The sequence below is a fragment of the Leucopleurus acutus genome (genome assembly GCF_964270905.1).
Source record: "Leucopleurus acutus genome assembly, chromosome: 2".
NCBI lineage: Eukaryota > Metazoa > Chordata > Mammalia > Artiodactyla > Delphinidae > Leucopleurus > Leucopleurus acutus.
This window is the reverse complement of record NC_139143.1, coordinates 51352385-51364920: the sequence shown is the minus strand read 5'-3', so window position 1 is coordinate 51364920 and position 12536 is coordinate 51352385. Positions and strand designations below refer to the sequence as shown.

The 12536-nt window shown below is 34.9% G+C and overlaps 1 protein-coding gene across 1 annotated transcript in view; it reads left to right on the top strand.

Annotated features, from left to right (window-relative positions):
- Positions 1-12536, top strand: part of PLA2G4A (phospholipase A2 group IVA) — a 137160-nt gene that overhangs the window by 90500 nt on the left and 34124 nt on the right. Inside the window, exons 8-12 of the mRNA XM_082833494.1 lie at positions 676-898; positions 1831-1945; positions 7805-7942; positions 8029-8121; positions 10967-11038. Of these exons, the coding sequence (XP_082689620.1) occupies positions 676-898; positions 1831-1945; positions 7805-7942; positions 8029-8121; positions 10967-11038 (641 nt within the window). The remainder of the gene's footprint in view (positions 1-675; positions 899-1830; positions 1946-7804; positions 7943-8028; positions 8122-10966; positions 11039-12536) is intronic.

Here is a 12536-nt window from a genome sequence, read left to right as displayed (position 1 = left end):
CAAGGCATATGGTGATTTCCAGCATCACTAGAGGCGGCCAAATGGCTGTTGGCCAAGAATCTTCACAAGAAAGCATTTATCTTTCAGACCTACTCCTCTCCATGATTTCACCATTAGATTTGTATGCTCAGAAATTCTGAGACCTACAGTTGGCAAAGCTTGGGATTCTATCTAGGCCAATGGACACACACACACAATTGTCAGGAGAATTAGGCATTCACAATTGTTTGGACAGCACATTTTCTACCTATAGATAATCATAATGGAAAGTCAAATTATCAGATTGCTTGGCTAGTATTATATCCAGCAAGTCAATTTATTTACATGGCTCTCAGTGTGTTGTGTCATTAATCTCTCATGGTCTGATAGGGATACCCATTCCTGGAGACTAGACAGTGAAGAGTTGGCCCAATAGGGCATCCTCTCCTCTGGACTGTGCAGGAGAAGTCCAGTGTTTCCTCTGAGGCCTCTCCTTTACTTCCATTGTAGACCAGCTGAATTCTGATTGTTGCATCCTTTCCTTAAATGAGTTAATGTCTTCAATCAGAAAATTAGTTAACCAACTATTTCTATTATTCTTTCATTTTCTGATGACAAAGATGACTGCTTTCTTTGGAGACTACTTACTGTGTGATGCCCTTTATCGTTACTGATTGTCTTTTGTTTTCTTTACAGGTACATGTCAACTTTATATTCTCACCCTGATTTTCCAGAGAAAGGACCAGAGGAGATTAATGAAGAACTAATGAAAAGTGTTAGCCACAACCCTCTTTTACTTCTCACACCACAGAAAATTAAAAGATACATTGAGTCTTTATGGAAGAAGAAAAGCTCTGGACAACCTGTCACCTTTACTGATATCTTTGGGATGTTAATAGGAGAAACACTAATTCACAATGTAAGCCTTGGCTCAGTCTACAATCCTTTTAATACAAGAAAACCATGTATATCGTAATGTTTTAAATAAAACAAAATACGATACATTTTGTAAAAGTCAGTTGACTCACCTTATCCTATCAACATGTACTGAGTACATACTCCCTGCCAGACATAACTCTTCTATAATACGTTTCATCCTACATTACATTAGTTCTTATCAGCTTACTAATTTCTTCTAACTATGTGTCAGTTTTGTTGTTGTTTTTGGTTTTTGGTTTTTTTGGCCACACCGCACGACTTGCGGGATCTTAGTTCCACGACCAGGGATTGAACCCGAGCCCTCGGCAGTGAGAGCGCAGCGTCCTAAACGCTGGACTGCCAGGGAACTCCCTACGTGTCAGTTTTGATGTATAGGGAGATACTTTTGTATTCCTTTTCTTTGGAAAAATACACATTTTAACCCTTAACTGCCCATTCTGCCCAAATAGCAATCTTTTTTAGATAAAGAGGTGAATACAAGTAATATTTAAATAGCAGAAGAAGAATGGAGCTTTCCTGGAGAGAGTCAGAAAAAAAAGGAGTGAATCACATGGAAGAAACCCATTCGACACATGACAACAGAGCGACATTTTATCTGAACATGAAACAGGGCAGGTAGAGTTTGTGCCAGGGAATCTGGGGGCTCAATTCCTTCTGGGCTCCCTAGCTGCAAAACGTTGATATAGTCCTGAGACGTATGGCTCTTTTTAGAATGAAGGTAATTACCTCCATAGAGCTTACTTTTTGCTGTTTTTCAGGATCAGAGGTCCTGAAAATAGTCATAAGACTATTTTAGTAAGACTATTTTTATTACAAAAATTTTGTGTCTTGATTGGAAGTACTATTTTACATAGTTTTTAAAAATCTGTATCTGTTTGTATATGTAAAACCTTTTCTTTCTTCTGTGGACAGAGAATGAACACTACCTTGAGTAGTTTGAAGGAAAAAGTCAATACTGGACAGTGCCCTTTGCCTCTTTTCACCTGTCTCCATGTCAAACCCGATGTCTCAGAGCTGATGTTTGCAGGTATGGAATTTCCTCTTGCAAAACATTTCCTGGAAACTTTGAACTGTGGTTCCTAATGATTTTCTCTAGAGGAAGTTCATAAGCAATTTTAGTTGCTTATTTTAATATATTTTCTGTAACATAAAAACTTTTGAAAATATAAGAATATTTTAAGCTAGATGATTTTCTGATTGTAGAGACTATCCTATGAAACTAGTTACTAGTATATCTTCATTCAAATTAGTGGGAAAGACGATATAAAAGTAAATCATGAATATAATCAATATTCAATTTTAATTATTCATTTCTCAAGGATTTTTAACAAAATACTATGTCTAGGGCTTTTAGGCAAGGCATATATTTTTGTTTGCTGCTTATCTGTTCATTAAATTGGGTAACATGATATCTGTTTATCATTCAGAACACTATTCTAATTTTTATAATTCAGCACCTTAAAAGTACTAGCCTGTACTTGTGGCAGCTGGTGAAAAAAATGCCTCATTTTGTTAAATCTCAGATGTAAACATTTGTTTCTTCTGTAGCTCTGTTTCTTGTTGGGTGCTCTAAAAGTATGTGACTTCGTACTTCTCCAGGCCACTGCCAGTCCTAGTCTGCAGTGTGATAGAATTTCTGACTGTGGCTAGTAGGTTCATTGTATTTTTAGGAAAAGTATCTCAGTGACATCAGTCACACCATGAGCTTAAAAAATCATTGTGAATGGCATGTAATTACCAGATTTATATCTAGAATTCTTGTGCAGTTTTACCAAGTCTCACTTTTTCTTCAACTGACTACTGTCAAGCTAGAATTTTGAATAGTTTATAAAAGCAGTGCACCTGGAATTCATTCATTCAACAAGTGTTTATCAATTATCTTGACTAAAATGTTTCTCATGCTTCAGAAAGCACTTATCATATTTATTGTCTTATTCAATATTTACTACAACCCAGGGAGGGAAGGAGGTATTTTTAGCTCTGCTTCACAGAAAAAAAATAAAATAAAACCTCAGAAAGGTTCAGTGATTTGCCCATTTCCACATAGAAAGTAAGTAGCAGAGCTGAGAATTGGTCTTGAAATACTTTGTTCTTTTTATAAAAATATTGGCTTCTCTGATTACTGATGATGTAGAAGGTAGTATGCCAGGTGCTGAGCATGAACTCCCCTTCCCTCCACAGTATATCGCCCTTTTTCTATAAGACCTGATAATATGTTTGAGAAATTTGCAATAGTTATTAAAGAAGTTAAAGCACAAGAGAGAACAGAATGTTACTATGCACTGTTTCCTTGACCAAGTTGTGTGACACCTTTTAGCCTCAGTTTTCTCACCTGTTAAATGAGGATGAGACTCTCCTTATAGTATTTTGCTAAATAAATGAGATAAAGTATGTAAAGTACTTAAAATAATTGCAGGCCCAAATCAAGTTTCAGTAAATCTTAACAATGTGGAGTGTTCTATGAAAGCTGTATGAGAAGAGTCAAAGGTCTGAAGATGAATAGAATTTGTATATGAAAGGCAAATTTAATTCTTGGATGGGGGTTTCAGGCATGCAGTAAGAGTGTCGGATAACCATGGCATACTCAGCAGCAATGAGGAACCACACTTTGTGATGGAGTTCATAGGGAGAGTTAAGATTCTATCATACATGAAAAGTAAGGGCCATGATAAATTGTTTTTTTGTTGGTGTTGGTTTTGTTTTGTTTTATTTTTGCTTTCCCATAGCTGTTGTTTTATGAGGTCTTGGAATGCTTGGAAATTGGTTGGTAAATACCACTAGCATGCCAGTCAAATTTGTGCATAGCCAAACAAGGCTTCTTTTACCCCAGAAACATTATGATTTAGTTAAACAAGCATTAAACTAATTTGGAAGCCTTGTCTTACTTCTAAGCTGAAATACCTTGGATGGGTCATTTAATCTCTCTGATTCTTATTTTCCTCATTATTAAAAAGAAGGATATTAATAAACATCAGTTTTATCTTACAGAGCTATTAAGCCAATTGCATGAGATAGGGATAATACTGACTATGATAAAGGGACATAAAATATAATAGTTTTATTGTTACTGTTACGATTGTTAATGGCATTTTCACAGTTGTCTCTTTTTATTCTGAAGTTTTAGTCAGCAGCCATTCTCAAGAGAAAATCTGACTACAATAATTAAAGAATAAATAATATTTCCAGTGAGTGAATATTTTAGATTCATCTAGAGTGAGAAATGGCTGTTTTATGTGCAGTTAGTAGTCTTTCAACTTGGATGTGTCTGATTTGGGCCAACTGCCTAATTTCAATATTGTTACTGACATGAGAGAAACCCCATTAACCTTCATTGTTAAGTTTCTGTGATGAGGAGGTTCAAGCTGTTTCTTCCAACAGAGTTGGACAAAACCATCAAACGTTAGTTATGTTGATCTTGTACCCAGATAAGACATTCAAAGGGGCATGTTATGAGTGTTTGAGTAGCTTGAGTTATTGGGGAAAAAAAAAAAAGGAGACATGTCTATACTTTATGCCTTTAAATTTGCTTAGATTAAAATGGACATTCAAGAAAAAAAGTTAAAATATTGTTTGAATTATATTATAAACAGTCAAAGATCCAAACTACCTTACAGAAGTTTTATCAGCTTTACTTCAACAATACCAGAGAATGTTTTTCTTCCCTCTTAGAAAAGTTTTAAACACTTTCCCCTTTTGAAGGCTTTAAACACATAAATATTAGTTGTTTAAATGGTTACATATTTTTGGCTCCTCCACTTCACTACATTTCTAGTAGGATTTCAAACTTTCATTTTAAAGTTTCCATTGGTCAGTAAATTGCATTTACTGAGCACAATTTATAGACTTAACATCATGTTAAGTTCTTTAACAGATGCTATAGAAGTAAAAATATAGTACTTCCTCAAGAAGTCTATAGTCTCATTAACAAGACAAAAATAAAACATGAAAAATTAGTAAACCATACACATAGAATACTACTATCTGTTAGAGTATATAGAACTGACATAAATTGTAAGATATTAGAGATTTAGTATAGTCATAAGGAAGACTTCATGAGGGTGATGGAACTCAGATTTAAGTTAAACTTGGAAAGATCTATCAGTTGGGGGTGAAAAGTCAACTTTGTGTGAACAGTGTAAGAAAATGTTCAGAAGGTAAGCCAGAGGTACATTTTGGGGAGCAGTAAAGAGACATTAGCCTTGGTCTCATGCATGAACTGGTGAAGAGTAGTGGTGTATTTGGGAAAACCATTAGTGCCAAGTTATAGAAAGCTTTGAATTCCAGACAGAAATGTTTCTATTCAGTTATGATAATGGGAAATACTTAATGATTTTTGGTAAGGCAATACAATTATTTAAATAGTGTTTTTGAAAAAAAGTATTTCGGTGATTCATATGGGTAGATTGGTAAGAAAGAAACTGGAAGCAGTGATATTACTGTGTTTCTTTAAATAAGGTCCTGGAACTAGAGAGAAACTGATAAGGAAAGAGAGGAGAAGATGAATGTGAAAAGCTTAAAGGTTACCAATGAAATGTGCGATGGATGGATTTGATGTGAGTGGGTTTAAGAGTGATTTCAGTTAAGAAAAATTTTTTTTCTGGGCAGTAATAGCGTGATTTACAGAAGCAGGTAAGCTTGACTGGGAAGCAAGGTGATGAGCTCCTTTCCAGGCAAGTGGAGCAGGATGTGATGACAGCATAGTCAGACGTAAGTGCACAACAGGAAGATGGAAATGAGTAGATGGAGGCTCAGGAGAGAGGGTCAAGTTTGAAATGTAGGAATCAGCAGCAGAGAAATGGTAGTCAAAGTGCCGTAGTGAGTTCTTCAGTGAGGATTAGAGAGCAAATCTGCCTCTTGAGAATGTCTCTCATTACTGTGTACACAAACCACAACGTTAATCAAGAAGAGATTGCTAGAGGAGTAGGAACCAGGAGGTCTTTACACTTTAGTACCCTGGAGAGGGGTGTGAAATTCAGAGATAAGAAATTACTCACAGTGATATAGAAATTTTCCTCATGGCCTCTGATTCATTGCTAGTCATGTCTCACCAACTCCATGTAAGTCATTATAAAACACACCACTTTGTCATGAAGGGTATATGCACCATTTGGCTTTGATGTGACATGAATTATAATGTGTTCTCATCACAATTGTGATTTTATAACTTGTTTCACAAAAGTAGAATGTTCTGACCTATACTGTTGAGTAAATAATAAATATATGCACAGCCACAATTCCTTTTCCAAAACTTTGAGGACAGATGTTTTAAAATTCAGAATATTTTAGATTTTGAAGTTAAAAAATATACTATATATTACATAATACCCCCATTGGGGTCTTATAATCAAATAGAGTGATTTCTCCAATGGAATGTATTTATATTCACACTCCATGGGATATCTAAAGATTAAGCCTCACATCTTTTCAAGACTGGTTTTTCTGCAAAATGAGTTCAGGTCGGCTTTTACTACCAAACGAATAGAAAAAAAAGTGTGGATTTTGGAGTTATTTGGATTTTGGATTGTTGGATAAAGGGTTATAGACATGCAATAATTTTAGAAAAGGAAAAACTGAAAAAAAATAAAGGCAGACAGAGAGTTTGGGGTTAGGCGGGGGTGCATGGTAGTGGGACTCCATAGAAGATGGTCAACAAAGACTTTGAACTAAAGTTAGGAAGGAGCAAGCCTTATGGTTACAGAAGGGAATAGCAAGCATAAGGGCTGTGAGACAGGAATGAGCTTGGTCTCTTGGAGGAACATTAAGAAGGTGTGTGGCTGAAGTGGAATAAGTAAGACAAAATGTGATAGGAGATTGGTTAAGACATGTAGTCAGACAAGGAGCATGAGCCAGACCATCATGAGGACTTCTTGGCCATGTTTTTATTTTCAGTGTAATGGGAAGCCATTGGAAAGCTTTCATCTGGCACTGGTGTGGTGTGATTTATATTTTTAAAAATCCATCTGGCTACAGGGTATCAACAAGATAGTAGGGGAATAGAGAAAGTTTTAAGAGGCTATTGTGGAGATCCAGGAGAGAGTATGGCAGCTTGTACCAGTATGGTCATGGTGAACAAATGGATAAGTAGCCCGTTTCTAACCACATCTGATGATAGAGCCTACAGAACTTGATTTTTTGTATTTGAGGTATAAGAGAAAGAGGACCATGAAGAATAATTCTAACGTATGGATAGTGGTATGAATATATGAAAAGTAGTACCATTTACCAAACAGGGGAAGACAGAGAATGGCAAGGAAATGGAGTCAAAAACCAGGAATTCTTTTTTGGATAGATTAAGATTCAGATGATTATTAGGCATAGTTATAGCCACAGGAATACATGAAATATAATAGTGGCTACTATTTATTGAATGATTAGAATGTGCTATGTCCTCTTCTAAGTTCTTTAAGTTTCTTTAAGTTTCTTTAAGAAGATCTTTAAGATCTTCACAACAATTCTACAAACTATCTACTGATTTTATTCACATTTTACAGATTAAGGAACTAAAACACAGAGAATACAAGTAATCTACCCCAAATTGCACAGATTTTAAACATCTGAGCCAGCAGTTTTAAAACTGAATCTAAAGTTTTCCCTTCTTTAGAATTAAGATGGACTTTATAAAAGATGTCTTGAGTTTTTAAATGTGAAATGATATTCAATTTGTGCAACTTAAGGGATCCTTTGTGTTCTCATTTTATTCATCGGTAAGCTTTCCCCTCCCAACTTCTCCTATACAATGCCATATGCATAATAGGCATTTGGTTAATTTTTAAAAAATATTTTAAATAAATGAATGAGAATAATCATGACAATGTTGAAGTAATCTTTGTGCACATCTCTGTAGTATTTCCCTATTAATGGATTGCATTTTTTAAAATGATTTCAGATTGGGTTGAATTTAGTCCATATGAGATTGGCATGGCTAAATATGGTACTTTTATGGCTCCTGACTTATTTGGAAGTAAATTTTTTATGGGAACAGTTGTAAAGAAATATGAAGAAAACCCCTTGCATTTCTTAATGGGTAAGTGATAAAAATCTACCATGAGTTTGTTTGACTGTTTTAAATCCTTGTGCATTCTAAGTTATTCTGTTTTTGCTTTATTTTAGGTGTCTGGGGGAGTGCCTTTTCTATATTGTTCAACAGAGTCTTGGGAGTTTCTGGCTCACAAAGTAAAGGTTCCACAATGGAAGAAGAACTAGGTATTGTAAAAACATGCTTACATTGATAATAATTACACTATATTGGTAAATTTCATTAACACATATGTTGAGAGAAAATTAAATCATCATAAAGACTGTAATTGTTCTAAAGTAGGCTAGGCTAAGCTGTGGTATTCAGTAGATTAGATGTATTCAATGCATGTGCATCTTACAAAATTTTCAGTTTACAGTGGGTTTATTGGGACATAACCCCATTGTAATTTGAGGAAGATCTGTACTCCTTTTATCAATAAGGGTAGCTTTTTGAAGATCAGATTCAACAACAATTTAACGCAGTATAACACTTCAGTTCAAGCTTGTCAGTTCATTTACCTATTAAATACTTCTCACAGGTTATTCATACCAAAAAAGATGGAAAAAGTGTTTCAAATCACATCTAATAAATTATCACCAATGATTTTCTTTAAATCTAACTCACTAGCCCACAATAAATTAAAAATAATATTTACAAAACTTGAAAAAGTAGACGAACTCAATTGAGGACCAGCAGTATTCATTTGTTATAATATTTATACCATAGAAACATATGTTTTCTTTAATGAATAAATTTGATTTAAAGTAAACGAAACAAAACATGCATTCAGTATCTCCTAAATGTCTTGCCATCTGTAGCTCAATCAACACTAAATTTGTTATGGTTATTTTGACTGGCGGGGGGGATGGAGCAGGGAGATGCTAAATTTGAATATGGGGCCAGCCTAGCTGAGGCTGGGGAGAAGGGTCCTGTAGATTATCAGCACACTACCTACCTACTATGTCTTCTCTGTGTGTGAAGTATCACACATTTATTTGAGGACAGAGTTAACAGAACAGCATAAATGACTTTCTCAACAATCAATTTATCTGAAGAATCCTTGCATGTAAAAAACTTACCATAGGATTTTTCTGACAAGCCATCCTTAGTTATTGCAGACAGACAGTTTATTTAATTAAGCTTTATATGCAAAACAAAAATACAATTGTACTTTAATGTACTACAAATTGGCTTATAAGTAGTATGATCACTCTTCCTGTGAGAATTGACTTTAGATATGTGATATTTATATTAAGTGCAGTAACTTGCTATAGTCCTTAATATTTGGGGGTAGTTCTTAGTAAATAATGGAGAAGTGATCTTATGATTGCAATAGAGCCAAAGATTTTAATATAAAAATAAAAACAACCAAAAAGGCACTTTGTCCTTGAACTTGCTCCTGTCCTCCGAGCATCACTCAGTGAATAAGCAGCCAAGGTTGGTGGAACTTTTGAGTGTTCTCTGACCTTAACTACAGAGCCACATGCTCTTAAGGGTAACTGAAAGGCAAAGTGCATAATGCTGAAAAGCTCTGACTTGATTTATTTTAATGAACATTACATCCCAGATGAATAACCTGTTCTCAACTCTAACTGTGGGAATAACTAACTCTTCTCTAAGATGTGAAGAGTTCAGAAAAAAAGAAGAGAAAAAGAACAGAAGTACCACCTCTTGTGAGGCTTGCTTCTCTGTGTTCTTCTGTGTTAAATAATCCAGATAAATCCAGGGTTTGCTGCTTTTTCCTTCTAAGGCAGGAAGAGAATAGGACTGAAATAACACATCTGAAGGTGGATGAGACAATGGCTGACGGCCAAGGAAAAGGAGAATGTTTATACTCAATATACTTGAATATTCTTTGTTGTGAGACATCCCCTTTGAGACCAGTGGTTTGGCAGCTTATTTACTTTCTCTGTGTGTCAGACTTAAGGGGAATATTGTGTCCTTGAGAACCACCGGCCAGCAGGATGCGTGTTACCTCAGATTAGGTAAGGGTTTCCAGAAATGAGACGAGAGTGATGACTGAGGGGAATCTGAGGACTCCCGGTGACCCTTTCATCCACTGGCCGACTAAAGTCTACCTCTTAAAGTGGTGTTCAAAGGTGGTTTTTGTTTTGTTTTCCTCTCTTTCAAAGACACACTTTAAGGTAAATTGGAGCATAATATGGGGAAACCAAATGTTATACCTATATTTCTCTCAGTTGAAAAGCCCAAATGGCTCTCTATTACTGAAAGTTATAAATTTGGAGTCAGTTTCTTAGGATTAAAAAAAAAAAATTCTATTGACTAACAGAAGGAAAAAAAGTCACTCTACAGATAAGGATTTCATGTACATGTCCAAAAAAATTTTTGATTTTTCTACAAATGTTGATTATAAAATGGTTTGTGTGCTCCATAATTTGGGTACTTTTTACTTGAAAAAAGATAAGTTATGCTATACATAACTTAAGGTAAAAGATAAGTTATGTTTTACAGATTTATGGTTTCTATTTTAGTTTTTATAACTGCTCTCTTAATATGTTCTGAGGAAGCACAAACTGATACCAAAACAGACATTTCAATAGACAATATTCAGTATTATTAAAATCAAAAGATATATTAGTAGCTTCATTCATTTTGATGAAACAATTTTGTGGCCCCCTTGTAAATTTTGGCTTTACCCTGTACTGACCTTCATAAACATCATTTCAACATATTTAATTGAAGAAAAAAAATCTTGATATAATAAGAATTATATAATCAAGTTATTCTTTTTGTCAGAATTAAGATAAACAAATAAAAATTCTCCCCTTTAAAATCATATATGAATAATTCTAAACTAATTTTTCATACCCTGAGAAATTTTGCTTTCAAATGAGAAATTTGAAAATACTAGTAAAGCTAAGACATTTAGATTTACTAAATTGATCTAGATTTATACGAGTAAATCTAATAGACGTCACTGTGGTTTTGCTACAATTACTTCCTTACAGTAAATTTCATCTTGAGTCTTGACATCTGAGATTCTTCAATTGTTTTGTTTTCTTTCTGCAGAAAATATTACAGCAAAGCATATTGTGAGTAATGATAGCTCGGATAGTGATGATGAATCACAAGAACCCAAAGGTAAGAGAGCTGGAACCTCCTCTGGCAGAAGTGGATTAGGAAAGGACATGAATGTATTGTCTGATTTTCTCACTCAAGATGCTAATGGTCGTCTCTGCTTAAGGCATTGAGTGATAGAATGGTAGCTTTCAATTCAGAGCAAGAATTAATGCCATATACGTAATAAAATATGCAACACAAAAGTTGCATATTTTAAAATATGCAATAATTAAAAGTTATTTCATTTCTTTTAAATACCTCAAAAATATTATCAGTTGAACAGAGAACAAACTGAGATGGTAGAAATACCAAATTCTGTGTTAAGTCTGATTAGAGCACCAGGCTTCTCAACATGGAAATTGTGATTTGGGAACATTTTTACATGGCTTTAATAATTAAAATTTAATCTTTTAAAATCTTATTATTAAGTAACCTGTAGAAAATGATGTTCTCACTCCATTCCTGAGCCTTATCCCATTGCCAACATTCTGTCTTTCAGGAAGGGATCAGTGATGAAGTAGGGTAGAATTACTGAGAAATTTTTGTTTTGTATATTACTTTTTAGTACAAGCGAGTACTTCTACACCTTAACAAGGCAGCTTTTAGCTTCGTGTGGATCACGATAGTCAATGGGGAGTCGGGGAAGAGATAAGGCAAGGATCACGGATATTTGTTGCAGTTGTTATGTGGTAAAATGGAATGATTTGACATTTTGACACAGCCATTGGTACAAATATTCCCAATAGCTCAAAAGCCAAAACAAATAAACAAAAAACAAAGAGAAGATTTTATAACAACTGGGTGAACATGTCCTGTTATAGTTTGAATACAATCATCTAGATTTTAAAAGATATTAAATGCTTTCTTGTCCAAAACCTAAAGAACTCCACCAGCCAAGGTATAGATATTGGAAGAGCCTGTTTAATCTTTGCTGAATCAACACTAAAATTAAAGATCTCTTTTCATAGCTGGGCTGTTATTTTTCAGTTGTTCCGGTCTTTTTTTTTTGTTTGTTTTATTTTGAATTTCCTTTTAATGAAGGGAGATAGTACAAAGGGAGTAGATAGCATATGCCTAGCATTTCTAGAATTAATTATATATTGATTTGGGGACTATCAAGTAGATGTAATAATGGTTTATCAATTATTAAGTAAATTGCCAAAATGATCAGTACATTTGATCACCTCTGCAGTACTAGCTGGTTTTCTTAAGGCTGAGAAGTTCAAGGACCCTCTGAATATGACTGCTTTGGTTTTAGTGCCAGCCTACATTGGAGAATGATATTTAGGATGTTTCTGAGGATTTCTTATTAGCTCTTAATATTCATTTTTTAAAAATAGTCTTTATAAGGCTTCCCTGGTGGCACAGTGGTTGAGAGTCCACCTGCCAATGTAGGGGACACGGGTTCATGCCCAGGTCCAGGAAGATCCCACATGCCGTGGAGCGGCTAGGCCCGTGAGCCATGGCCGCTGAGCCTGCACGTCCAGAGCCTGTGCTCTGCAGCGGGAGAGGCCACAAC